Source organism: Malaya genurostris, chromosome 3, assembly GCF_030247185.1.
Source record: "Malaya genurostris strain Urasoe2022 chromosome 3, Malgen_1.1, whole genome shotgun sequence".
In the NCBI taxonomy this organism is placed as follows: domain Eukaryota; kingdom Metazoa; phylum Arthropoda; class Insecta; order Diptera; family Culicidae; genus Malaya; species Malaya genurostris.
The window spans coordinates 199,047,225-199,073,774 of record NC_080572.1 but is presented as its reverse complement, the minus strand read 5'-3'; the positions used below and the strand labels follow the sequence as shown (position 1 = coordinate 199,073,774).

At 37.4% G+C, this 26,550-nt stretch overlaps 3 protein-coding genes across 5 annotated transcripts; 2 read left to right on the top strand and 1 right to left on the bottom strand.

Moving 5' to 3' along the window:
• Positions 1-614: 614 nt before the first annotated feature.
• LOC131437423 (kinesin-like protein KIF18A) lies at positions 615-12,551 on the top strand. The gene is made up of 5 exons (XM_058606750.1): positions 615-956; positions 1,427-2,740; positions 11,068-12,043; positions 12,105-12,236; positions 12,305-12,551. The coding sequence occupies exons 1-5, from the start codon at positions 870-872 to the stop codon at positions 12,472-12,474; spliced, it is 2,679 nt and encodes an 892-aa protein (XP_058462733.1). The 5' UTR covers positions 615-869; the 3' UTR covers positions 12,475-12,551.
• LOC131437424 (ribosome-recycling factor, mitochondrial) lies at positions 2,775-3,691 on the bottom strand. Its single transcript, XM_058606751.1, has one exon. It carries the CDS (start codon positions 3,602-3,604, stop codon positions 2,834-2,836), a length of 771 nt encoding a protein of 256 aa, XP_058462734.1. The 5' UTR covers positions 3,605-3,691; the 3' UTR covers positions 2,775-2,833.
• A 5,845-nt stretch (positions 12,552-18,396) lies between the features above and the next one.
• On the top strand, positions 18,397-26,274 carry LOC131436747 (lariat debranching enzyme). 3 transcript variants are annotated; one of them, XM_058605634.1, is made up of 6 exons: positions 18,397-18,552; positions 18,612-18,730; positions 18,790-18,915; positions 19,000-19,034; positions 19,097-24,514; positions 24,576-26,274. In XM_058605634.1, the coding sequence occupies exons 5-6, from the start codon at positions 24,318-24,320 to the stop codon at positions 26,002-26,004; spliced, it is 1,626 nt and encodes a 541-aa protein (XP_058461617.1). In that variant the 5' UTR covers positions 18,397-18,552; positions 18,612-18,730; positions 18,790-18,915; positions 19,000-19,034; positions 19,097-24,317; the 3' UTR covers positions 26,005-26,274. The 3 variants fall into 3 exon arrangements, with proteins under 3 accessions (XP_058461617.1, XP_058461618.1, XP_058461616.1); XM_058605635.1 differs by having other exon boundaries at positions 18,612-18,915; positions 24,576-26,051; positions 26,125-26,274; XM_058605633.1 differs by having other exon boundaries at positions 18,612-18,915.
• The last annotated feature ends 276 nt before the right edge of the window (positions 26,275-26,550 follow it).

The window sequence follows — 26,550 nt, the reverse complement described above, 5'->3', positions numbered from 1 at the left end:
AGTCTGTGACTTCATATCCATGTTGACTGGAATTATGAGCGCCTTCCAGCATACTGCAAAATCCGTCGAGTCCTCACGAGATTGCTCTCGAACGAAAAGTGTTGATAAGAAGTCGACATTGTAATAAGTAATTATTTTCTGCCTATAAGTATGCCAAAAAATTGAGTAATTGTCCCAGTTCGCGACATTCTTACTTGTCGTGACCTTACATACATGAAACTTTTTTATCATTTCATTAAGTCCATTGGAGTTCCAATTTGAATTTTATTTTATGTTAGACCCCTTTCTCTTCCATGAGTTCAACCAATAGCCAGCGAATTTTCACTTGTATGCTCTACACAGTCTTTTTTTTAATAGTTTGTATTAGCTTGGATGTCTACTCTCTGGGGAACAATCACTTTGATTCTTTACTCCAGGTGATTATTATGTATTTAAAAAATACTACGTTCTCGTTTGACTTACTGGCACCCCTGTGCATCATCTATCGATAAAGCAGAACTTGACGAAACTTTCAAATCGTGTAACCGCGCCATCTTGAAAATGATATGATTGCTTTTTTTCCCTTTTACTCGCATTAAATTTAAGCGTGCGCGCATCGGTCTCAGTAAAGCATTGTAAAACAAAACAAGCATCAAACGGTTCTTCTTGTGGCCGTGGGTGAAACTGCAACTGCCAAAATTACAATCGCTGACTTACAACGATTTTGAAACCTTTTTCCGTTCTAAAACGTGTTGGTGATGTTCAAATGTGAATAAATGTTATATTTTTGCTGGTTGTACATACAAAACTGTTGCCATCGAAGGAAGCGGTGATTTGAATTAAAGTGAACCATTTTTTCCGATATTTATATTCTGTACCAGACTGAAGTGATGGATAGCAAAAACATTCGAGTGGCTGTTCGTGTTCGGCCGTTCAATCGCAGGGAATTAGAACAAAATCAACGAAACATCATTAAGGTGAGTGATAACAACATCGTTGATATGATTTCAAGTTTGGTTTGTTGGTAGAATAACTACGCACAGGATATCAATGATTTAACGTTTAGCAGTTTTTATCTGTTTGTTGCTGAGGTTATTACCTCTCCACAATCTTAATTATAGTGTAAATGAAAAGTAAAATAGTAGGTAATATTGTTTTTTTCTGATCTATAATTTCATTGAATGAAAGTGCCAGCAGTTCAAGAAAAAACATGAAAAACCCGGAATGTCTCGTTCGAACATGAACAATGGAATAATTTACCTATCACCTCAAGTTCGTCATTGAATTACTGCTAGAATTAGTGTACCTACTTCAAGTTAATAAGCAATAGTCTATTGACTGTTTTCTTGCTAAACAATAGCAGTTCATCATAAAAACTCTTACTTATTCTAATTACTTTGAAAACAAACTAAAACTAGGCTGAATAATAAAATATAAAACTTTGCAGGTTCTGGATCGCACTACACTGATGTTCGATCCGGATGAAGATGAGGACGAATTCTTCTTTCATGGAATGAAGCAGACACACAGGGACATCACAAAACGAGTGAAAAAGAAGCTTGCCATGGAATATGACGATGTGTTCGATGCGGAAGCCACGAACACGGATATCTTTCAGAACTGCACAAAACCGTTGGTGCAGTCCGTTATGGATGGATACAATTGTTCCGTTTTTGTTTACGGTGCAACCGGAGCTGGTAAAACATTTACAATGCTCGGAAGTGAAGAGTGTCCAGGCATAACTTTTCTCACCATGAAAGATTTGTTCCGTCAGATCGAACAACTGAGCGGTGTACGTAAATTCGATATCGGAATTTCATATCTGGAAGTTTACAATGAGCTGGTTATGAACCTGCTGACGAAATCGGGACCACTAAAGCTGAGAGAAGACAGCAGCGGTGTGGTGGTTAGTGGTTTGGTACTGAAACAAATTCACAACGCGGAAGAACTGTTGGACTTGTTAGCTCTAGGAAACCAGAATCGAACGCAGCATCCGACCGATGCAAATGCTGAAAGCAGTCGCAGTCACGCCATTTTCCAGGTGCACATACGAATGGTAGATAAAGTCACTGGACAAAAGAAAACAGTCAAACTGTCGATGATTGACTTAGCTGGAAGTGAGCGAGCTGCTAGTACTAAAGGAATCGGAATTAGATTCAAAGAAGGCGCCAATATCAACAAAAGTCTGCTTGCTTTGGGAAACTGTATCAACAAACTTGCGGACGGTTTGAAGCATATTCCCTATCGGGACTCCAATTTGACGCGTATTTTGAAGGACAGTCTCGGGGGAAACTGCCAAACATTGATGATTGCCAATGTTTCGCCATCTTCACTTACCTATGAAGATACGTACAACACGCTAAAATATGCTTCCCGAGCTAAGAAAATCAGAACAACGTTGAAGCAGAACATTGTGCCATCCAACGTGCCGAAAGAGTTCCTCGTTAAGAAGGTCAACGAACAGGCTGCTGAAATTGATCGTTTGAAAGCCAAACTCAAGGAATTGGAAGAATACAAAGCGGATGCTGCTGCCAAACTGCTGGCTCCTCCTCCTCCCGCTGAACCTGTTCTACTGGATGAAACTTTGCTTAACACCTGGCGGTCACGAATTGACAATTGTTTCTCGATTGTTAAGAAAGCACAGGAACATTATTTCAATTTGCAGAGCAAGGAAAAAATACTCAATTTAAGATCCAAGCTGAAAGAGCAAGCAGAAGCTATCAAGAAAATTATAACGCTGGACGGAAAACATTTGAATGGGGTAAGTCTGCTATTGCCAGAACAAAAAAAAAACGTTTTAAAGTTGAATGTTTAGAATTTATTCGACATTTATTAACTGAATCTGGTTTACGTTTCAAGGTTTATCTCCTATCAATTCGGCTTGTTTTGTTTCCAACATTTTCTCTGCTTCCTTAATATATTCGTTGGCAATTGCAGTGATTTGAGCTTGTACTTGAAAGTTCAAATCCTCCGAGATATCAGTTTGCTTTTTTAGTTTCTTGATAGTTTGGTTCTGCACGTCTTTAATCGTATCCCGGCATTTTATGAATAACGACTTGGCATTTTTTGCCAATCCCTCGCGATGCTCTCGGGTAACTTTCGGTACCGGTATGTACAGCGTCGTTCCGTCCTGTTGTGGGTTCAGATTCATGCCGCTTTTTTGAATGGCTTGCAAAACCGCCGGTATTGTTTGCGGAAATGATATCAAATTCACCACAACGGTTTTGGGATTTTTCCTCACTATTTGGCCCAATTCCTGTAACTGATAATCTTTCCCTTCGTATCCAACTTTTAACGTTTCAATAGCACCAGTTGCCGAGCGGAGCGAGAGATTCTTTATGTAATCTTCCTTCATGGTACTGATACCCTTTTCCATTTGTGCCCGAAGAACACTCAAATTTATCACCTCGGCCAACTGCTCTTCATTGATGTGAACCTTCACGGGAGTGTCCTTCTTTCCTTTTTTCCTGTCCTTACTTTTGGCATAACAGCGAATTTGTTGTCGAAGTACTGGTGGTGATGCGAATGTTTGGATGTATTCTGAAGCACAAGGAACAGTTTCCACGGTTATGGCAGATAGTGATCGAATATTTTTCGCAAGTGCGAAAACAGTGTTCCGTATCATTTTGAACAAAAAACTAATGACCGATTGTTTATTGCTACTAAATTGATATACAACTTTTGTCACTATTATTCAATCAAAACAAACCGGTCTGACGTAACTGTTTATAACCTCACTTTTTGATTATCAAGAAGTTTAAATTATTTGAAATGTTTCGTCAAAATTGAACGAAACATTATTGTGATTAGGGATGTCGCAAATTTTGAATTACTCGATTATTCAATAATCGAGAATAATTTTGAAACTAATCGATTGAAATTTATTTGATTATCCGGGTTATTAATCGATTACTCGATTATTGCTATGGGATTTTTTTATTTTTCGATTAGCTCAATAATCGAATATTAGTTTTAAGCTATTCGATTAAATATTACTCGATTATCTGGGTTATTAATCTATTACTCGATTAATCGATCGATATTACGACATCCCTAATTGTGATTTGAGTTGAACATCAATCTATGCGACAGAGCAGAGTAGTGCAACGACTGTGCCCCGTACATCGATCACGCGTTTTCTGTGATAACGGCCAGAGTCTTTATTATTGTATTTTGCACTAACGATTAGCAGCATTTAGAAGTCCGATTGATCTAATTTCTTACAATTAAGAATAAACTGTACTGAATTTGATTACATTAAAACCAAAATAAAATTTTTCGTTTGATTCCCTTCTAATAGACAGTGAAAAAAAAAACTATATTCGAAACCGCTCAGTTAGCAAAGTCTTGGCATTACACATTCCCCTTTTGTGGAATTTGGCCTTTCTGTTTCAACAGACTTCGCAGCCGATTCTTAGTGTACAGAATCATTGCATGGCTAGTACTATGGATCCTACTGACACTAAGAATCCTTCCAGGTCGGGGCTCGAACATACGACAACTGGCTTGTAAGACCAGCGTCCTATGCATTGAACCGCCAAGCCGGGACTCGTCTGGAATTCGATTCGGAATGCAACTACCGATTCCGACTCGGATCGGTTCGGAATTTCGGCACATTGACCACATTTTTCCAAAAATCTGTATCCGGAGCAAAAACCTATCTGCATCAGAATCATCAGTATCAAGAAAATGTCACCAGGACTCAGTTAACAGTTACAACCTTTATTTATGCCTATCCAAGCAAAAACCCAAAATCGGCACCCTCAGTCAATTATCGATATTTTAGGGGAAAATGTCTGTATTGCGGTATAGAGCTCAAAAATCAGTATAAATAACTAGAAACTAATATACCTGGCAACGTTAACATTGAAATGACATACACTGAGGTCTTTTTTCACGCGGTTTCTTTTTACGTGACTTTTTTACACGAGTTTCCGATGTTACGCATTTTTTTCACGCCGATTTCTGAATTTACGCGTTTTGCCGCAGATTCCCGAAGCTACGCGTTTTTCTTGTTTTGTCTTAGAAATCCACGTCGAAATCTAGTGTTATACCGAAATTTTTTTTTAGTCAGAAAATTTTCGATTTTTTTTAAACAAAAAAAATTAGATTACACCACATCTCGATGTTTAATGTATTTCTAAGACATCCGGCATAAAAATATCTTTTCGATTTTGGAAATCTCAAAAGTCCCAGTTGATTTTTTCGATTTTTTTTTGTCAAATCGGGTAATGAGAGTTGCAGTTAAAAAAATAGATGCAGAGTCGCACAAAGAGTGAAGCAAAAAAAAAGAAACAAAATGAGCGAAGGAAATTTATTATTATTATTTTACTAAATTATCTCTTCATTCAACCTGTCAATTTCCGTCTAACTTTGAAAAAAAGGTTTATTTGGAATGTTTTCTTCTTCCATGTTATTGATTGTCTGTCAGGATTATAAATTGAATGATAAAAAAATAAATAATCTAAAACTATTGCGCAAATCCGTTGATATTACAAAGTTAATAACAGAGATAACATATATCGATATATTGAACACGTAGTAAAAAAACATTTGATATTAATATTTCAAACAATAAATTAAGATTTTTCTCGGTAGCCGGCTGCCCAGATCAACCAATATAACCAATTAATAATTTTAATAAGTAATTAAAATAATAAAGCGGATGTAAAAAAGAATAATAATTAATAAATAATGATTTTAAAACAACTCTTTAGAATATGTCAATGCAATGAATCAACTATTTTGTCTAAATCCTATTCACTCGTTTATTTTGTAACACGTAATTTCATTTATAAAAAATAGGTAAGTTTTTATTCGTTACGCGATAGTATTGCAAATCTTTCTTCAGTTTACTCGAATAAGAGCTGTGAATCAAGACTTTCCAGGACTTCAATATAGGATATTGTTGAAACGTTCACTCGGGAAATCAGTGAGTTTAGTGGTGCATCCGAGCATCTTGAAACCGGAACATACTGAGTCGCGCGTGAATAATACCAATACTGAAATTTTTACTAACAAATATCCTTCTCCCGTGACACTTGTGGAGTGCGCAGTAGCATATACGGCATCTAGTAACAACAAGTGTTGGACTAACAACTTTTACCAGTCCCAGGATGGATCATCTAGAAACTCCCTGTACAATTTCAGCTAATCCCGATCAGTAACGGGGTAGCAACCAGGGGTGGTCGCTCAAGCTCAAGCTCAAGCTCAAGCTCAAGCTCAACATAATCACCTTTTGGGGTGATACAATGGTTCCATCGTTTTTTGGCATTAAAAATGCCTTACTCTTCGCTATACGGGGCCGGGTGTCAATTAAAAGTTTCAAAAATAGCCGCGTAACCTTTTTGTGTCATAATTTTGAACGTTAATAACTCGGTCATTTGTTGATGGATTGTTATAATTTAACAACCAATCGATTCGGAAACTTTTAACTTAAACATGTATGACGACGTCGTTTCAGTATTTCAATAGCATACTATTGAAAAAATGGTTGGAATCGACCTATGTTTTCATCCATCAATCCCTGCTTTACAAAATGACGTCAACTTCTTGTTCGGCATAGGAGGCTTTGCGTCATGCATAAAAAACACCGCATCGTTCTGCGTAGTATGAAGAGAAATCTATAAATATAGGCTGCACAATATTTCTTTGCCTAGTTGATGTTTGACTGCGAATGAAACAAGTAGCTCGTCCAGTGAGCTGACTGGATTGTATATGCGTTCACTTGCTGGATTGTCGCTTTTGCATTATGTGTTGGTGAAATTTCCTGCTGTCTGCACAACACCGCTTCGTGTTCGCTTGAATATCTTATATATCATCTAGCTATTGAAGAACCGAATCAGCGTGGTTATCGGTTCTTTTGAAATATCCCATGTATTTAGCAAATTGTTGGTCGATTTTGCCATTAAAAATGCCTTACACTTCGCTTCCCGAGGCTGGGTGTCAAATTAAAACATGCAAAACTAATCGCTTAACATTTTTCTGCCATAATTTTGAACGCTCATACCTCAGTCATTTGTTGATGGATTTATATAATTCAACAACCAATCGATTCGGAAACATTTAACTTAAACTTATGAGAAAACGTCATTTGAATATTTCAATTGCATACCATTGGAAACTTGGTTTGAATTTAGTGTTTTATTTTGGTTCTCTGGTAACTATCAGGCCAATTTAGAATTATCGGCCAAAGATTTTTCGGATCTAATTTGCAGCGCTTGTTCCTCGATGATTTGTTAAATGATTTTCCTCATTTAAATGATTCCAAAGCCTCAATATAGTCAGCTTAAAAATGTTTTAATTTGTCAACGGATCAGTTTGCATACTTAAATCTTCATTCCCATACGAACAAAACGGTGGCGCGAAAATGGATTCAGTATAAAGTTGTGTTATTATGATAATCATAGAAACTTCTTCTTTATTATATGTGACTGAACAAGTTGTTGTCCCACCAGGAATTAAACGCTTCAAAAGATTCAAAATTAAATTCTGAAACTTATCTAAAAGCGGCCTCCTCGGTTTGGTAGTATAAATGAGTTCCACAGGCTCACATATACAGTACAATTAGATGCAATATCATATAGTATCAAATTGATCGTTTGAATAGCAACCCTCGTAGAATTTGGTTAACCGCCAGTTTCAGTTCAATTATTACTTGCTTCAAAACACGCGTTGTAACTATGACAATGTTCATTCATGTGTTAATAACATCAAGTTACAATATGAACAAAATTTCCGTATCCATTCCGTATATTCCTAATATGCCAAAGCGAAAATCAATGTAAGTAACTAAATATTTTATGCGGACTGTTTCACATTTTTCTTCCTCGTATTGTTGCCATATTATTTACCGACACTTTCCGAAGATTATCGACGATTTTGAAGAAGGATTAATAAAATTACACTATTACTGAGCTAACTGGTACAACATTTTTCGTTAAAATAAATGAAATCTTCTCTTGGATCGATTAACTGTTTATAAAATTAATAAGTTTGTACGTTTCTCGAAGATTATTGTCATAAAATAAAACAGTTTCATTTGTTCAGGATTAAATCTTTAGGTTGTTTGTATCTAAAATTGAGCTTTCAAGTAACTTTGAATTCTAGTTAAAGGACGTTATTCAAAATCTTAACAATGTAAAAAATTGTGCAAAGGGATCAAAATTGAATATAATTAATTATCAAGAAAGAAACTAATTGTCAATTTTATCATTCGCCAACAATCTAAGCGCTTAAATAAACCGGGTATAAATAAACGATATAATAATAATAAGCGCTTAAACTAGAGCAAGTTTGTAATTAGTCGATTGAAAAAGTTTTTAGTTTAGTGTATCATCATCTCTTTATTTTTGTATATATTATGAAGACCCTAGGAACGTTCCATTTTTAATGTTATTGTGCTCGGTAGTGTCTTGAATACAACCCTCTAATTTTTTTCTCGATAAACTGCTTTCTGAATCATCGACTCGTTGCTGTTTTTGTTCCATCGAAAGCAATCGCGGTACCCACTTGGAAAAAACCTTTTTCATGCTCAATTTTTCATGAAGGATAGTAAATACACTTCCATATGATATCTGTGTCATCTCAGCAATCTCACGGAGCTTCACTTTACGAACTTTCATTATAATTTTTGTCACTTCACTCACATTTTCCGGTGTAACGGCTTCCACAGGTCTACCCGAGCGTTCCGCGCCATTTGTGTCGGTACAACCACGTTTAAACTTGGCGAACCACCGACAATTCGTTGCTTTTGATGGACAAGAGTCCGGATACCATTTTTTAATCCATTGTTTCGCTTGCACGGTGTTTTTACCCATTAAAAAACAATGTTTTATCAAAACACGAAACTCGGTTTTGTCCATTTTTTAAACAAACTACAAAACGACTTTACTCCAACCTCGATAACTCAGCTGTTTCTGGTCGGATCGACTCAAAATTTTGACCCGTTTCAAGCAAAGGTTAGTACTCTAGAAAGACGTGGTTACTGGTTTACTACGAGCGCCATCTCTGCTTTAGTCTCGGGACTTATTGATCCATGTGTTACAAGAGAAATACGATGCGCAAAGGGAATTGAGCGAGCCACGTGGTCGATTTAAAACTCAACACGCGACCCTCTGTCCTTAGACCTAATGAACGCAAAAGAAATGGGAACATGCTCGAATGGATTGTCCGTTGGTTTCAACCTTTCGTGAGACTTAATCCTGCTCGCCTAAAAAATAGTTACTGAATTTTGAAAAAGCACTAAGACCATCGTTCGATGCATACAAAATAAATATACCCATTAAATCTGAAAATTTCAAATAAATTACAGTAAAAAAACATGCACGAACATGAACAAGATTGACACCAGCTAACTGACGTTGGCCGTGTCCGGCTCAGCCCCGGTCTCCCCTACGCAAACACGCAATCAAATCGTTCCGTTCTCAACCGTTTTGCCTTTCTCATATAGAAAGGTTATGCAATTGCTGTGAAACCCGACTTTTGAAACGAGGCCCGGAGGGCCGAGTGTCATATACCGTTCGACTCAGTTCGTCGAGTACGCAAAATGTCTGTGTGTGTATGTGCGTATGTGTGTATGTAACGTTTTTTGCACTAACTTTTCTCAGAGATCGCTGAACCGATTTTCACAAACTAGGATCAAATGAAAGGTCTTGAGGTCCCATAAAAAATTCTGAATATTATTTGGATCCGATTTCCGGTTCCGGAGTTATGGGGTGAAATGTGCAAAAAAAAGAAAATATGTGCTCTAACTTTTTTCATAGATGGCGCCACCGATTTTCACAAACTTAGGTCTTGTGATCCCATACGTAATTCCTGAATTTCATGCGGATCCGACTCCCGGATCCGGAAATATAGGGTAAAGTGAGTTAAAAATTGTATACCATCACTAAAAATTTGGAAAACCCGTAACAAGTTTTCTAAATCGACCTCAAATCTTTTCCAATTGATAGTTTTTATCAGTAAACGGTCAAACAAACCGATTTCGGTTATTCTTTTAAGAATCGAAAAAAATTATTTTGAAGAATACCACAGTATTATATATGATGGTATAATTGATATGAGAATGAGGCATCATTACACCACTGGATGGATTAAAATAGGTTTTTTCTATCCTCTCACTGCTTGATGAAATGCGAGATTCATTGTTCTCTCTACTGCCGCTTCAGTTCATCAGTTTCCTCGTCAAATGATCTGATTTTCAGTGGCGAAAGGATGTCCAGTCAGTCTTTCCGTTTGGTACTACATTGAGATCTTTACGCAATTTTTTAAAGCGGTTTCTTTACTTGGCTTTTTTACGCAGATTTTCGAAGTTACACGGTCTGGGCAATTGGAATAAAAAAAAATCGATTTCGCAAATCTCAACATTTTCGAAACACCATATCTCAATGTTTTTGAAGACATTTGGTAACACATTGTTTTTATAGTTTTGCGATTTTTGCGCAGATTTTTGAAATTACGTGGTTTATTTTTAAGCGGATTTTCGGAGTTATGCAGTTTTTTTGTGATTTTTTTGATAAATTTATAAGGGACCTTTCAACTTTTGTCTTTCGAGGTCCTTCAGTCATATTACTTTTAAGAAATAAATTACACTTCATTGCTTTCTCCTGGCATTTATCTTAAATACTATCGAATAATTGGATATTTTACGCGAATTTCCAAAGTTCCAGTGTACAAAAAGACTTCAGTGTATTAAAAAGCAGAAATGATTACCGATATCTTCCGGGAAACTTAAGGAAGAATGTTTGTTCGACAGTTATGCGACTCGCCCACGCCATACACCATGCGATTATAGAGTACCAGTACTGAATTTAATCTCACCGTTAATTGTTGCAATAACCTTATTATAGATTTGTCTCTGATTCGTAATGATTTAAGAAACGCGATGAAAATTAAATTGTTTACTGGGGACGGGTATAGCGTGATGGGTAATTCGATGCCTTTCACGCAGCCCATGTGGGTTCGATTCCCAACCCCGCACATAGGGTCAGAAAGTTTTTCTGGCCCGAAGAGGCGAATGACCTTAAGGTTAAAACCTCTATAATCTAAACAAAACAAACAAACAAATTGTTTACTGTTGAATTTCAGGACATCGCTCGACTGGAGGCATCCATTGAGCGGTACGGCAAGCAAGTGGCGCGACAAAAAGACGAGTTGAATCGATGGGCTAAGCGGTACAAAGAAGCACTGAAAAGTTTGGAATCATTGCGCATAGAAGTGCGTTCGTCAGAGCTTTCCGATATTCTGCAGTACTACATTACAGCAAAACATCACGAGCTTGATGCGGCCAAATCCTACCTGAAGAAGAGTCACGTTATGAAAATCAATTTAATTTATATCGATGAGAACAGACAATGGGAAAAAATAACGCGCTTGAGCGGAGACATAATACAACAGAATTATCTACTGTTACGAAGTATGGACCGGCTGGACAATGTTTCACTAGAAAAAATGGAGAAATTGGTGCGGTTGGACCACTGCCAGCGAGGCGTGAAATTCAGCGATGATGACGATCAAGGTGAACTGTTCAAGGAAGCAAACATTACTGATACGAATATCGATGATATTGCTAACCTTTCTGATTACGCTGACGGTTATGAAGACGAAGAAACTGATTTAGGAGTCAAACGGTTAAAAACGGAGGAAGATCCTATGGATAATGAGACGGTATCTAAAAACCTAAAAAATGAAGTGAACTTAGTAGAATTCAAGAAACCTAGGGCGCTTCATCCCCTAAATTTTAAAGCCCAAAGTTTAAGCGTAAAAACTACGGTTATGCGCAAAACTCCAACCAAGGCTCAAAAAACAACCACCATCACACAATTCAAAGTTCCGAAATTGGTTCTGAGTGGACCGTCCAAACCATCCAGCGCCAAGAAACGACCAAAACTGTCGAACTCATCTACATCATCTAACGACGCTAGTGATTGCTCCGATGGTCCTGACGAAAACTGTGGCAATGTCAACAGTACTTTCTGTATTGATCCAACGAAAAATTCTGCAAGTTCCTTATTTTCAAACGTACTGGTTGAAAGTAATGTCGACCCAAAAGTTCTTAACAAAGGTAAGCATTTCATATCATCGTCTAATCGTTGAATCTTTTTAAATTATCATTTGCTCCGTAGTTCTCCGTCGAGCGTCCACGAAAGGCAACGTGATTTCTAAGGTTACTCTTACTCTCAACAAAGAAAATCGCAAGATCAGTCCGAAAAGAGTAGGTAAAAGTCCAAGGCCGCTAGTTCGAACAAACAGTCGATGTGAGTAACCGTTGTTTAATTTAAATTTAAAAGTTGTCATCAATAATTTGTGCTTATCATCCAAACAGCACACACCTCAGCAGCCAGTGTGATCAATCGCTACCGGATGATGAAAGCTGGAGCAACTGCGAGTGTGACGTCGACAGGACGCACACTGAACGGCTACACAGGTTCTAGCGGGATGAAACAGGCTTACGATAGCGACGGCGAACGAAAAGGTCGCAACGCAAAGAAATAAATAGCAGTGGGAAATTCCTTCGTTCTATTTTTTTTGTATTTTATTTTTGTCGAATGTAACTATATTTATAAGTTTAATTTTGTTTTATCAGTAATTATCACGTAGAGGTGGGAATGTTGATCGTATTCATCTTTAGTGATTGTCATTTAATGTCATTGGAGTTTCTATTTTTGAATAAATAAATGAGATCTTCCGATTACATTTGACATTACATGAACTGGTAGGTGTAGCGTGCTCTTAAGATAAATGCTTACTATATAGCTCAATTTTATTTAGCTTCCTTCTGTAATATTCCACTCATAATCCTGCAAGACCTAATCTGTATAGCTTTTTTCGTACGCGAGCTGAAAACAAAACCTTGCGCAAGGGAATATTATAATTGCACAGTAACTTTCTGTCAAATAGAGCTTTTATGAATAAAATAAAATCTTTCAAAAATTATTGTTGCATCAGTTTTCCGATTCACCCTTCACATATAGAAATGTAACGCGCAATCATTCCTAATGTAGAGATGGTTGGGTAAACTGCTGACGCACTGATGAGCTGAATGCGAAACGTAAAAATAAAAACTAGTCATGTGCACTTTAGCACAAAACAGTACACATGAGGTACCAAATCCCTAAATGACTATAAAAAAGTCGTAAAAGGCCACAAAAATAGGAACTCCTAAGTCAAGGTGTATTTCCGTGCCGATGACTGAATGGCTGCAGGAGGTAAACAATGCAGTCGTGAACGGAATATCTTGGGTTTTTCCCTTACTGGATACAGACAATGCTTAGCAATCGACTTCTTTGTTCATCGCTTCAGCAAGCAGAGATTAGAAAGCTAAGTGTCTGTGGGTGTCCTCAAGGTGGTGTACTATCCCCACTTTTATGGAACCTAGTCGCTGATGGTTTGTTAAGGAAACTTAATAACCTTGGATTTCCGACTTATGGTTTTGCCGACGGTTATCATATATTGATGACCGGTATAAGCATTAACACTCTCTTTGATTAAATGCAGCAAGCCCTGCGATCTGTTCAACTATGGTGTTGTCAGGTTGGATTATCTGTAAATCCGGGCAAAACATCAATGGTGCTTTTCACTCATCGTAGGAAAATCACAGGAGCTCGTCCGTTGCAGTTCTTTGGTTCAGAGGTCACTGTGGTCGATCAAGTTAAATACGTCGGGGTTATTTTTGACTCAAAACTGAATTGGTCTGCTCACATTGACTTCAGGATTAAAAGAGCTTGCATGGCTTTCGGCCAATGAAGACGAGCTTTTGGAAAATTATGGGGACTCAAACCCAGATACATTCATTGGATCTACACAACTATCGATAGACCAATTTTAGCATACGGATGTCTTGTATGGTGGCAGAAAGGAGAAGTCGCGACAGTTCAGTCAAAGCTAAATCATCTCCAAAGGATGGTCCTAATGGCGGTGACAGGAGCATTCACGACAACTCCTACTGCTGCTCTAGAGGCGCTACTGTGCATTAAGCCACTACATGTGTTCCTAAAACAAGAAGCATTATCTTGTGCATACCGTCTTAGGGTTACAGGGCTTTGGAACAGTAACCCATTAGATTATGCTACCAGCCACACTCGCTTGTGGTCTCAAATGGTTACGTGGGATGAGTATTTACTCGCTCCTAGTGACCTAACTCTCACATGCAGTTTTCCTTTCAAAACATTCAATGTGAGCTATCCTCTTCGTGAGGAATGGTTGTCTGGTTGTCTGGAACGACAACTTGATGAACACATAGTTTGTTATACGGACGGTTCTCTGTTGAATGGTCGTGCTGGTGCTGGTGTCTACTGTCGTGAATGAGGCTGGAGCAGTCTCATTCACTTGGTAGATACTGTACTGTGTTCCAAGCAGAAATCTACGCGATTCTGTGTGGAGTACAATCGGCACTTCAGCAGAGGATCTGTGGTAAACGAATTTATTTTTGTTCCGACAGTCAGGTAGCCTTAAAAGCACTCAGTTCGAATGACTCACGGTCGAATCTAGTGATCGCATGTCGAACTCAAATTGAAGACCTCAGCATTTTAAATGCTGTTTACTTCTTATGGGTACCCGGCCATTCTGGTATTACTGGAAATGAATGGGCTGATGAGTTGGCTAGAGCTGGTGCAACGAATGATTTCGTTGGTTCTGAACCAGCTTTACCACTTTCAACTAGTTGGATAAAGCACAAGATTTGCTCTTGGGCTGCATCCAAACATGCCAGCTACTGGCGCAGCTTGCAAACTTGCGCTCAGACTAAAGCATTTCTACCAGATTTAAATCTGAAAATGTCAAAGTGTCTACTGCATTTCACCAAGGATCATTGCAGTATTCTGGTCAGAGCTCTGACTGGACATTGTAAACTCAATTATCACATGGCTACTATTCAACGTGCTGAGTATTATTCGTGTGATTTGTGTGAATGCGATTACGGTACTTCATATCATCTGATATGCTGTCCCGCATTGACGCAACTACGTATCCGGGTTTTTGGTATGCGGAGCTAAAATTGAAGGGTATTCTCTCGTTTCTCACCCAATGTGGTAAGGAGCTATAGTCAGAAGGGTTCATCGTTCTTCCTGGAGTGAATGAATCCTTTCTGTACTCACCTTAAATAGGGTTTAGCAGATTGTTTGGCGTCCTTTAGGGGGTACCGAATTTACTTCTGCGAATCGTTCTGCATTCTTCAGGGAGTGCAGAATGGTGTCGCTTTTGTAAGATCTCTAAATCCTCTCGGGGGTTGGAGGTTTTATTAACAGCAGACTGTTCGGGACCTCGTAGAGGTTCAGAATTTACTTCTGCTTCCACAAAATGTGATCCTCAGCAGATTGTTCAGCATCCCTTAGGAATGCAGAATTTACTTCTGCTTTTATGTGATTTTGTGTCGTCAATTTTTAACATCCACCTAGTCCAACCCTTACCATTTCCTTTCAATCCTTCCCTCTTATATATCGGGAAAATGATGCTAAAAACAAATTGATGGCAAGGCACAAATCTCCAAATATCAAGGGGAACGTGCCATTTGAGCCAATTTGTTCTGATTCCTGAACTTTCTGTCAAATAGAGCTTTTATGAATAAAATAAAATCTTTCAAAAATTATTGTTGCATCTGTTTTCCGATTCACCCTTCACATATAGAAATGTAACGCGCAATCATTCCTAATGTAGAGATGGTTGGGTAAACTGCTGACGCACTGATGAGCTGAATGCGAAACGTAAAAATAAAAACTAGTCATGTGCACTTTAGCACAAAACAGTACACATTAGGTACCAAATCCCTAAATGACTATAATCTGTTGGCGGCCAGTATGCCTTCAATTTGTTTTGCTCTTTCGGCACGTCAGGATAGACATGGCACTTCGGTGTCAATAAGTGATTTGTAAGTAGAAAATACTTTACGTCTGCTCAGCGGTTTATGTTGAACCGTTAGGTGGCGTTTGCAGTTCAACATGAATGCCAACCCCTCTACTGTTTCCCCCATCTTGCTAAACGTTCCTCTTCGTTCCAGAACAACAAAGTTCTTCTGTCTAGTACAAAAATTTGTAATGAAAAACATGTAGAAATTTTAGGTCGGTTACCAAATAAAGTTTGCTTTTCATCCATGTGTAACTGGTAACTCTGGTTACAAATTTGACAACGAAAAAAAAGGAGAAAAAATGAATCACATTTTTGCTGGCACTCTGTCGGATTAGCACATTGCCGCAAAACCAGACCTTGTCCACTTAAAGAGAAATCGGTTTTCAGTTCAACTCTTCAGCTACGCCATCCTACGGTATCACATTGAACGTATTAATTGTATGGGTGCGCAGTGCTGCTATTTCGGCGTGCACGAATTTGAAATGTCAAATGTCTTCCCCATTACTTCCATCAAAGACATCATATTAACAAGATATCCAGCTCTCACATTTCTGGAACAAATCATTGGCAACAGTCTTTTTTGCGAGCATGTCGCCCTCAGGTGAGTTCGCATCGAATCTCATACATAGAAGTAGGCAAAGACATCATATTAACAAGATATCCAGCTCTCACATTTTCCGAACAAATCATTGGCAACATCATTTTTTACGAGCATGTCGCCACCAAGCGAGTCCGCATCGAATCTCATACATAGAAGCAGGGGAGAGAAATGTCAAATTCGTGCGCGCCAAAATAGCAGGGCTGCGCACCCATACAATTGACAGGATATGTTGAATGTGATGCCGTGCGATGGCGTTGCTGAACTGAAGATTGATTTCGCTCCAAGCTGACAGGGTCTGAAGTAGGGGAGAGAAATGTCAAATTCGTGCGCGCCAAAATAGCAGGGCTGCACACCCATACAATTGACATGATATGTTGAATGTGATGCCGTGCGATGGCGTTGCTGAACTGAAGATTGATGTCGCTCCAAGCTGACAGGGTCTGCTTCCATGTACGAGATTCGATGCGGATTCGCACAAGAGCGCCATAATCGCAAAAAATGTGTTGCTTACGACTTGTTCGGGTAATGTGAGAGTGGGATATCTTGGTAATATGTTGTCTTCGCTAGTACAGAAGCTTTTCAATTACACACAGCAAAAAAAGAATTGTAACTATCTCGATGTGATTATCATTTAATGGGAATAAAATTTAGACGTACTGAACACCAAATGCCACAATTTTTTGTTTTATATCGTAAAGTTGTAATACTACACGAAAAGATGCATAAATTAAAATCGTATACAGTATTCAGTCAAGCTGATGTAATTTATTCAAAACCAAAGATAAACTCAAGATAGAGTAGTCTGCGATTTCTTATGTATCATTTGACCCCTCGATGAGCTCGGTTCACTGTCAGTTTCAGTCTTTTGAAACAAAACAACAAGCGTCTGATCACTAGACGCGTCGTAACTATGATTGTTTATGTTTGGAAAAATATCAAGTTAAAGTATGAACGATATTGAGCAATGTTGGTTTATATCCAGTGATTCTTACAATAAGAAAATAACTACTTAGAACCATTGCCTAGAGTTTATTTAGTTTGTTATTGCCTCATCCCATGAGGAAATAAAGTCAGTTATGGCAAGAAATCATTATGTGCTGGATGTTAACATATGTTTGCTTCATTTCTAACTTGTATTGTTTCTACGGCATTTTGTTGGAACTAGTCGACACTTGTTCGACGAAGGGTCAATAAAATTTCATTATTACTGAACTAACTGGTTCACGATTAACGACCCAACATTTTTTAATGAATCGTATGGGACATTGTAATCTTGAGTTCATCTTTGTCAATACGTTGTTTCGATGTAATAACGTGTGATTTATGTGCAATGTTTCTCGAAAACAAAAAATATTGCATTTTATGTTCAGTACGTCTAAATTTTTTCACATGAATTGATAATTACATCGAGATTGTTAAAATTATTCTTTTTGATGTGTAAACCTGAATTCTGTATAAAAAAAACATGCAGAGACTATAGGCCGATTACCAAAAAAAGCTCGTCATCCGAACGTAACTGATAACCCTGCTTACAAAATTGATAACGAATAACACAAGAAAAAGAATGAATTATATTTTTTTGCTATCATATGTAGATGTCAAAGCTCCTACTTAGAAAAAAACGTTCAACGGTGGTCCTTCATTGGTCCAATACGTTGGATCATTGGTCCACTGAAAGTCCAATCAATCGTTCAACGGGAGGCCAACACGGGACCTTCGTTTGCCGATTTTGAAACAGACCGTTGAACCGAATGCCATTTTTTTTCGTTCAACAAACCTGGCAGACAGAGGTCCTTTGTTGAGCCATTTTTAACATGAGGAGTTGGAGCCCCGTTGGACTAGTTTTACTGCAGAGTTTCTGAAGTTTTCTCCACTTATTTGTTTAAACTAACAATACATACCTCCACAATACTTCTACTTCACGTAGAATAACAACAAATTTTCTTTCTATGTAAAGGTTAGAGTGCCTATAACCAGAGTGACGACATCTCATCCGTAATTTTGGCAACAATTCCAAACATTCCATTAGCTTTACATTGAATTGACAGGTCGTTTGCTCGTTTGGAACTGGGAGCTGTCATTCCAATCGAACAGCTGTCGCCATTCTGATTATAGTCACTCTAGTAAAGGTAACAGTTAATTTTCACACTATTTTTGCAAGAGAAAAAACAACAACAAACCGTTCCAGCAAATTGAACGAATATTTCGTGCAATATGTCGTTCGATAAGCGCTCAAAAAACCAACAAAATTGAACGGCCTGCTGAGAGGGTCTGTCGGATCAGAATAATTGCACTCAGAGATGCCAGGTTCACAGATTAATCTGCAAATGAAGCCCTCAAACAAATACAAATAATAATACCCCTAGGTCCTATACAAAACGATCGTCATTGTTTGCTTCACGATATGATCAATTAACCGTGGCCCATTATTCTACTCCATTTTGACAAGAAAGACTTGACGAAAAAATTTCTAACTGGCAACTTTTCTGAATGTAACTATGGTTATTTTAGTGTTGTTATTTATTTTTATAGTTTTCTAACAGAAACCATTTTTGAATATTAAAATATAATTGTAGTGAAAAAGATAGTATTCAATTATTTGTAAACTGAGGTACTTATAAATCTATTATTTATGCAAATATATGTATTTATAGAAAGTATTGCATCTTACAGATACTGGCTAAGACCGAAAGTCGAACTGTATGTATCGGACAAAAGAACAATGTTCTGTTCTGAACGAAGAGATAATCAATTTAGCGGTCTTAGCTGGGATTTAGATACCGGTATCATACAGTCAAAATCACAGAAAAAGCGAGATTGCGGATTGTGTAACTCAACGCACCTTAATGTCTACAGGAAACATTAAACCGGCATGTAAGAGCTTTACATGCCCTACAATAAATATTGAGCCGTCTTGGAGAAACATATCTGTCATTATGAAACATAATGGCAGCCAGCTTGAGTTCAAATCTATCGCTCCAGATTTACATCAAAAACTAAAATTTTTATAGTCAAATTATCGATTAAACTATCTCTCAAATGTGTTTTTGCTGTTTTCGAAAAAAGTGCAACTGTTCATAATAATGTGTATTATTTTCGTGGAGCCTTGAGACGATGAGCTTAATGAAAATCTACGTTTGCAAAGAGATATGCGTCGAATGTCACTAAATAGATAAAGTTCATCATTCCTAAGAAACACTAAAGTGTTTCTTCAAAAAGATAGTTTTACGGAATGATTTTCATCGTCCCATTTTTTCATTAACCAAATAATGGAATGGTTAAGTACAGAGTGTTTTTCAATAACAAAGTAATATTTAAGCTGTTCAATGTCTTGGAGCATTTTTTGGTTTTAGAGATTTTCGTTTATCTCATGACGGTTGAAGATCGTTCCAGGCTAAGGAATTCGGTTTGATGGAATTCTGATGAATGCTATCCAGGGCATCATCGTAACAATGACAAACCACAGTATTTATGATTTTAATTCTGTTGTACCCGTAAGCGGAGCTTGTCGTAGGGAGGGAACTATCTACAGGGCCCGGCACTCGAAGTGTAACCAATTAAAAAGACCATAAATTCAGTTTGGAAAATTACTTTTACTTAATTCAAAGTACAAAATGTGTAAAAATAATACAAAATTCAGAATCAATTCACTTTTGCTCGATATGACCACCTTTTGCCTTGACTATGGCCTTGAGACGGTCAAAAAACGAATCGCAAGCTGCCCGAATGTGACTTGCAGGTGTATTTTGGCCCACTCGCGGACAATAACTTTTTTCAGCGCCTCGAGACTGGTGTATCTTTTAGTTCGGACTTTGCTCTCCGAAATGGTCCAAAGAGAATAATCCATTGGATTCGCATCTGGTGAATTCGAGAGCCATTGTGTGGACGTGATGAAGTTCGGAACGTTGTTTTTCAGCCATTCTTGGTTCACTCGAGCTTTGTGAGACGGTGCCGAGTCCTGCTGAAACGTCCATAGTCTGCCACCGAAATGTTTGTCTGCCCACGGCTTCAAAGCAACCTCCAGAATACTTTCCCGATAATATGTCGCATTTACCTTGACGCCAGGCTCGAAGGTCTGAAGTTAGTTACACTTCGAGTGCCGGACCCTGTAGTAGTGATTTCTTCAGAAAGAGAGAAAACGTCGACAAGTTTAAAATTCAGATATAACAATCGACAACTCTCATTGTGTAACCTAAAAACACAGAAAGTTATACTTTATCAGCAAAGTAATTTTTAATATTAGAATACAAAATCCTTTTTAATTTACTTCACAAAAATATGCCTTGTTCGCAACAGCATTTTTTTTTCTTATTCAACCGCAAAAAATAATAAACAGTACACTAAGAAAAATAAGATGGTAACAACTACCATATGGGAGGTTAGTTTAACCATACGAGTATAGTGGATTTCAGCACACAATAAAATCAGATGATGTTAACAATATGCAAGCTCACTTTTACTATGACTGGTTTTGGATCTAGAATAGTAATATTGAACTGTATATCGTATGAATAACTACTAGAGTTGGAATGTTTAGCATAACCGTAATAGCATCTTATTTTTACATTGTACTCATTGTTTTAACTAGTTCTATGGTATTTTTGACATTTCACTTCTGGTTCGTTCGAAACACAGAATTATAGTTAATTTGACAATGGTGAAGATCGTTCGAACATGCGAAAATGTTTAAAAGTTATATTAATTGAAATTTCTATGCAAGAATAACAAGAGTACATTAAAACCTGCTTTATTTTCCTAATACATTTTTACACTGATTTAACATTATATAAAGAATTATTCAAAAAATTTTAAAAATTTATGTATACAATCAGAAAAATATTATGGTAACAGTTATTATATAGAGGGCCAACTTGACCATGTGGGTATAGTGGTTTTCAACCGACTATTAAATCAGATGATTTCAACAATAGTCAAGTTCATGTTTACTATAAATGGTATCGGCTCTAGAATAGTACTATTGAAAAGTATGTTGTATGAATAACTAATACGATTGAGATGGTCAGCCATGACCGAATCTTTATTTACATTGTAGGTTTTGCTATAAGAAGAGCCATGGTATTTTCGACATTTCACTTCTAGTTATTTCGAAACTAAAGCAGTGGTTGATAAAACAATACTGAATCCAGGAATCGGACGATATTCGTCGTTTTTACATCAATCGCTTGATGTTGTTTCTACAGGGGCCGATAATGAATAATAAACCTTATGCGAAACGTTAATTTCACTGAAAAACATAGCCATTGCTGGCAAAATTGTTGAAAATTGAAATTCATCCACGAAAACTAGCAAGGCTACAAACTTTACTCACCTGCAAGATCTACCAAATTACACAATATAAGTCACAATATAATTTTTTTTTTTTTTCAAATCAATCACTGATATCTACGAACGAAATTTTCTGCTATATTGTAGCTTTATGTGACAATAACAAAGTACACCCGTTTATTGACAATTTGTATAGTCAGCACAAATGAAATACATAGTCGGTTAAAAAACACTATACGATATTGTGCTTACTACATAAATTATGTTGATATGGACTACATGAATAGTGTTTTCAAACTTCATAATTGTCTTTTAAACCATGTTTCTATTTATGGTAACATTAACATACTGTGAACATATTTACATGATAGCAATAACTATTTCGCTTCTTATATATATATCAAGGCTCGAGAGCAATTTCATCTTACTAAAAATTGTGATTTTAACTATTTGTTCTTATATTTGAGATGACTACCATTGTCAGGATGACCATGCCAGAAAAGTCATAAATACAAATAGTTTAGTCAAGTCGTAGTCTTTGTAGAGGCGTGCAAAACAGCTCGTTTTAGTGAACAGCTCCGAACCGATCAGCTCACCAAAGTGAATCGATTCGATGTATCAGCTCATCAGCTCTTTTAGTTTGAACTTAAATTTCATTTTGTGCGCCGTTTTTCTTATGCACCGGTTTTCTTTCATATGCATGATCGAAATTGACTCATTGATTCGCATTGATGCAATGAATGCAATGCGAATTAATTTATCTTTAATTGATGTCGACTAAATTGAATCTCTTAAAGAGCCGAAGATCCGATCAACTCGTAGCGTGTTCCTTTCGTCATAATGCAGTGAACTGGGTAGCAAATGAGTGAGCTGATGAGCTGCGGTTCTTTTGAAAAGAGCTGTGAGCTGTCAGCTCACTTCAATGATTCGATTCACTGGAACAGCTCAGGAGCGAATTGCCCATCTCTAAGTCTTTGTTGTCTAGTATTTTATACAATACAAATGGTGAATAGTCATACAACATGATTGTTGCTACTATTCAAGCGTATAGTTGAAATGACAATGAAGAACGGGTTGAGGTTACTATGGTTTTTTGCTCAGTGTATCTATGATGAATTCCCACTTAGAAAAAAACGTTCAACGGTGGTCCAATACGTTGGATCATTGGTCCAATGAAAGTACAATCAATCGTTCAACGGGAGGCCAACACGGGACCTTCGTTTGCCGATTTTGAAACAGACCGTTGAACCGAATGCCATTTTTTTCGTTCAACAAACCCGGCAGACAGAGGTCCATTGTTGAGCCATTTTTGACATGAGGAGTTGGAGCCCCGTTGGACTAGTTTTACTGCAGAATTTCTGAAGTTTTCTCCACTTATTTGTTTAAACTAACAATACATACCTCCAAAATACTTCTATTTCACGTAGAATAACAACAATTTTTCTTTCTATGTAAAGGTAACACTTAATTTTCACACTATTTTTGCAAGAGAAAAAACAACATCAAACCGTTCCAGCAAATTGAACGAATATTTCGTGCAATATGTCGTTCAACAAGCGCTCAAAAAACCAACAAAATTGAACGGCCTGCTGAGAGGGATTGAATCGTACCCTTCAGCATTACCAGTTATACAGAAAACTATCTAAAGTACACTGTCACTCTTACAGTGTACCTCGACAGTGTACCACATAGCGCAAAATGTGTCCTCGAAAATTTGTCGGAGTATTCCGTATTATAATTTGTATTTGCCTCAAAATCAAATTGCAAGGAAAAACACTGTGCAACACTGTCCACATATTTGTAAGGGCCGTTTAATTTGATTTGAACTGTACACTCAAACAAAAAAACATATGGAATTTCATAATGATTCATAGTAATTGTATGGTTTTAAGCAAGAATATCATATGCAAATTATAAAACCGCATTCGTATGAAATCTATAATAGTGATAGATGATATGTATATTGAAGAGTCATAAACATTGTAATAGAGGTATACTTTCATACTATTTTCTGAAATGGTGATTTTTGATGCATTATTATATTAGCCTAAAAACAGCATCCGCTTTGCAGAGAAATTCTGGATGATTCGGAGTTTACAGAGGATTCGACGTTAACATTTCATAAGTTCACATGAACCAATGATGGTTTCTCTTTTTTACTTCTCTTCTGCTTAAAACTCATTAATTTTCATCTGATACGTATAATTATTATTTTGCTATCAGTACTAGATTGCGAATTGTTTTATAGCAGTAATTCAAAGAAGAATAGCGTTTTGTATCAGTGTAAGTTAAAGTTTACCTATCTCAACTGCGTTTGGCATTTTCAAATAAATTGGGTACAATTTCTTCAAAACTAAGGACTTGGTTTTTAGTGTGCATATGTATCAAAACGCAGCATAAACTCTCTGAGATTTACAAAATTTAATCATCAGGAACACCGACCGGGCAACAGCAAATATAAACAAGAAGCATACCGAGCGTATCATTTTTATCGCATTCATCAAACGATGCAACTTTCTGGCCGTTGAAGCGCGTTGTTTTTCTTTGAACTTGTGAATTTTGATATCATTTTATTTTTTGTTTTTGGGGAAGATAAGTAGAATAAAATATGAAAATCGCAGTTGAAGGTTGTGCCCACGGAGAGTTGGAAAAGATTTACGACTTGGTTGAATCCATTCAGAACCAGGAAGGATATCAGATTGATCTTTTAATCTGTTGTGGAGATTTTCAATCGACTCGAAATTTGGAAGATCTACAGTGTATGGCAGTGCCGAAGAAGCATTTGGATATTTGCACTTTTTACAAGTAAAATTTAAAAATTAAGTTTTTTTGATAGCATAGTGATGCATGAATATTCTTTTTGTAGATATTATAGCGGTGAGAAAATAGCTCCAGTACTAACGCTGTTTATCGGTGGTAATCACGAAGCGTCCAACTATCTTCAAGAATTACCATACGGAGGATGGGTTGCACCGAACATTTACTACCTCGGATACGCAGGGGTAGTTAACATAAACGGAATTCGAATAGGAGGAATATCCGGTATTTACAAAGGGCATGATTACCTCAAGGGAAGATATGAGTTCAGTCCCTACAATGAAACTACCAAACGTAGCGTTTATCACATCCGTCAAATTGATGTGTTCCGGTTGAAACAGCTCACACCCAAGGTTGACATTCTATTATCCCATGATTGGCCCAGAGGAGTCACTAACTATGGGAACAAAAATCAGTTGATTCGATTCAAACCGGCGTTTAGAGAAGAAGTAGAAGAGAACAAATTGGGAAGCCCTCCGTGTGAGGATTTGTTGATGAATTTAAAACCTCCTTATTGGTTTTCTGCTCATCTGCACTGCAAGTTTTCTGCATTGATTCCGCATGAAAGTGGAGAAATTACCAGATTTTTGGCACTAGATAAGTGTTTGCCTAAAAGGCGATTCCTGCAAGTTCTTGATTTGGAAACGAAAGATGAATCCGGGAAATTGGAATTGAATTACGATTTGGAATGGCTTACTATTTTGCATTTGACCAACCATCTGATTAGCATACGAGGTAGCAACGGTTATATGCCAGGAGAGGGAGGCTCAGAAAGATTCAATTTTACTCCCACAGAAGATGAGAAAAAAGTTGTTCTAGAACGATTTTGCAACGATTTACGGATTCCACAAAATTTTACTCGAATTGCAGAACCCTATAATCCTGCAGCAGGAATTGGTTTGGATTTTGTTGATCAACCTAAGGCTTATATCAATCCCCAAACAACAGATTTCTGTGATAAGCTCAATATAGATGATCCGCTACGGTTAGCTATGCTCATGACTGGGCACACTCTCATCACTTCAACGTATGTCGATCAAGGCCCGTTGAATGTTTCAATCAACTCGGACAAAAACCATGGCGAACTTGTGCTAGATGACGATTCCTCTTCCAACGGGGATGACCTGACAGAGGAAGTGCCTTTGTGTACCCGAGCACCGTTGGCATCAGTACTACCAAAACCCAAATGGAGACACGATTCGAGCACCGATGCTTCCACCTTGGATGATTCATCTTTATCGACTTCGAACCGCAGTGTATTGAGTTTGCCGACACCACAAAAACAGGATTCCAATCTGTCGGATAATTTCACTATAGATGAGTTAAATTTGTCCAGTCCCAAAATTTCCGTCGATACGAAAACTGGCGGAACGCAGCCCGTCGATGGAAACAAAGTGGACTGTACCGAAGAGAAACCACCGATGAAAAAATTTAAACGGAGAAATGAGGCAATTTATGCTAAGGAGGATAGTGACTAAGTATTGTTGCTGCCAGCCTGGAGTGATTGTGACCAACATTGGCATTGGTGAGTATCAAACAATTTCATTGTCAAAAGTATATTTAGAAAACTAAACTTGCTAAAATGCAATATTCGTTAGAGAAAAATTATAACGAAGGAACTATTAAGAAGGGACAAACTTTTGTAGGAAATAAAAACTCTAGCAATGATTTGCGTACTACTAATTAAGTGTTCGAGTGCAGACCACGGCAGAGTGATCAATCGACCTAAATAAATGTATTAAAATTGATATCTGTGTCTGTGTGTGTCTAAGACTATCCATAATCGCTAGGATTCCTGATGTGTATTAGGAACATTTTACTGATATGGTCTCCAATAGAGATGCAACCAATTTCTTAAACCCGAAACATACCCGATCGAAAGTAAAAATCTTACCCGTACCCGACCCAAACTCGAAAAAAAAATTGTTTTTTCGAGTTCGAATACCCGAAACCGGTAAAATTTTTGAACCTGAACCGTACCCGTCGTGAAAGATGAAAAAATCTTCACCCGTACCCGACCCGAA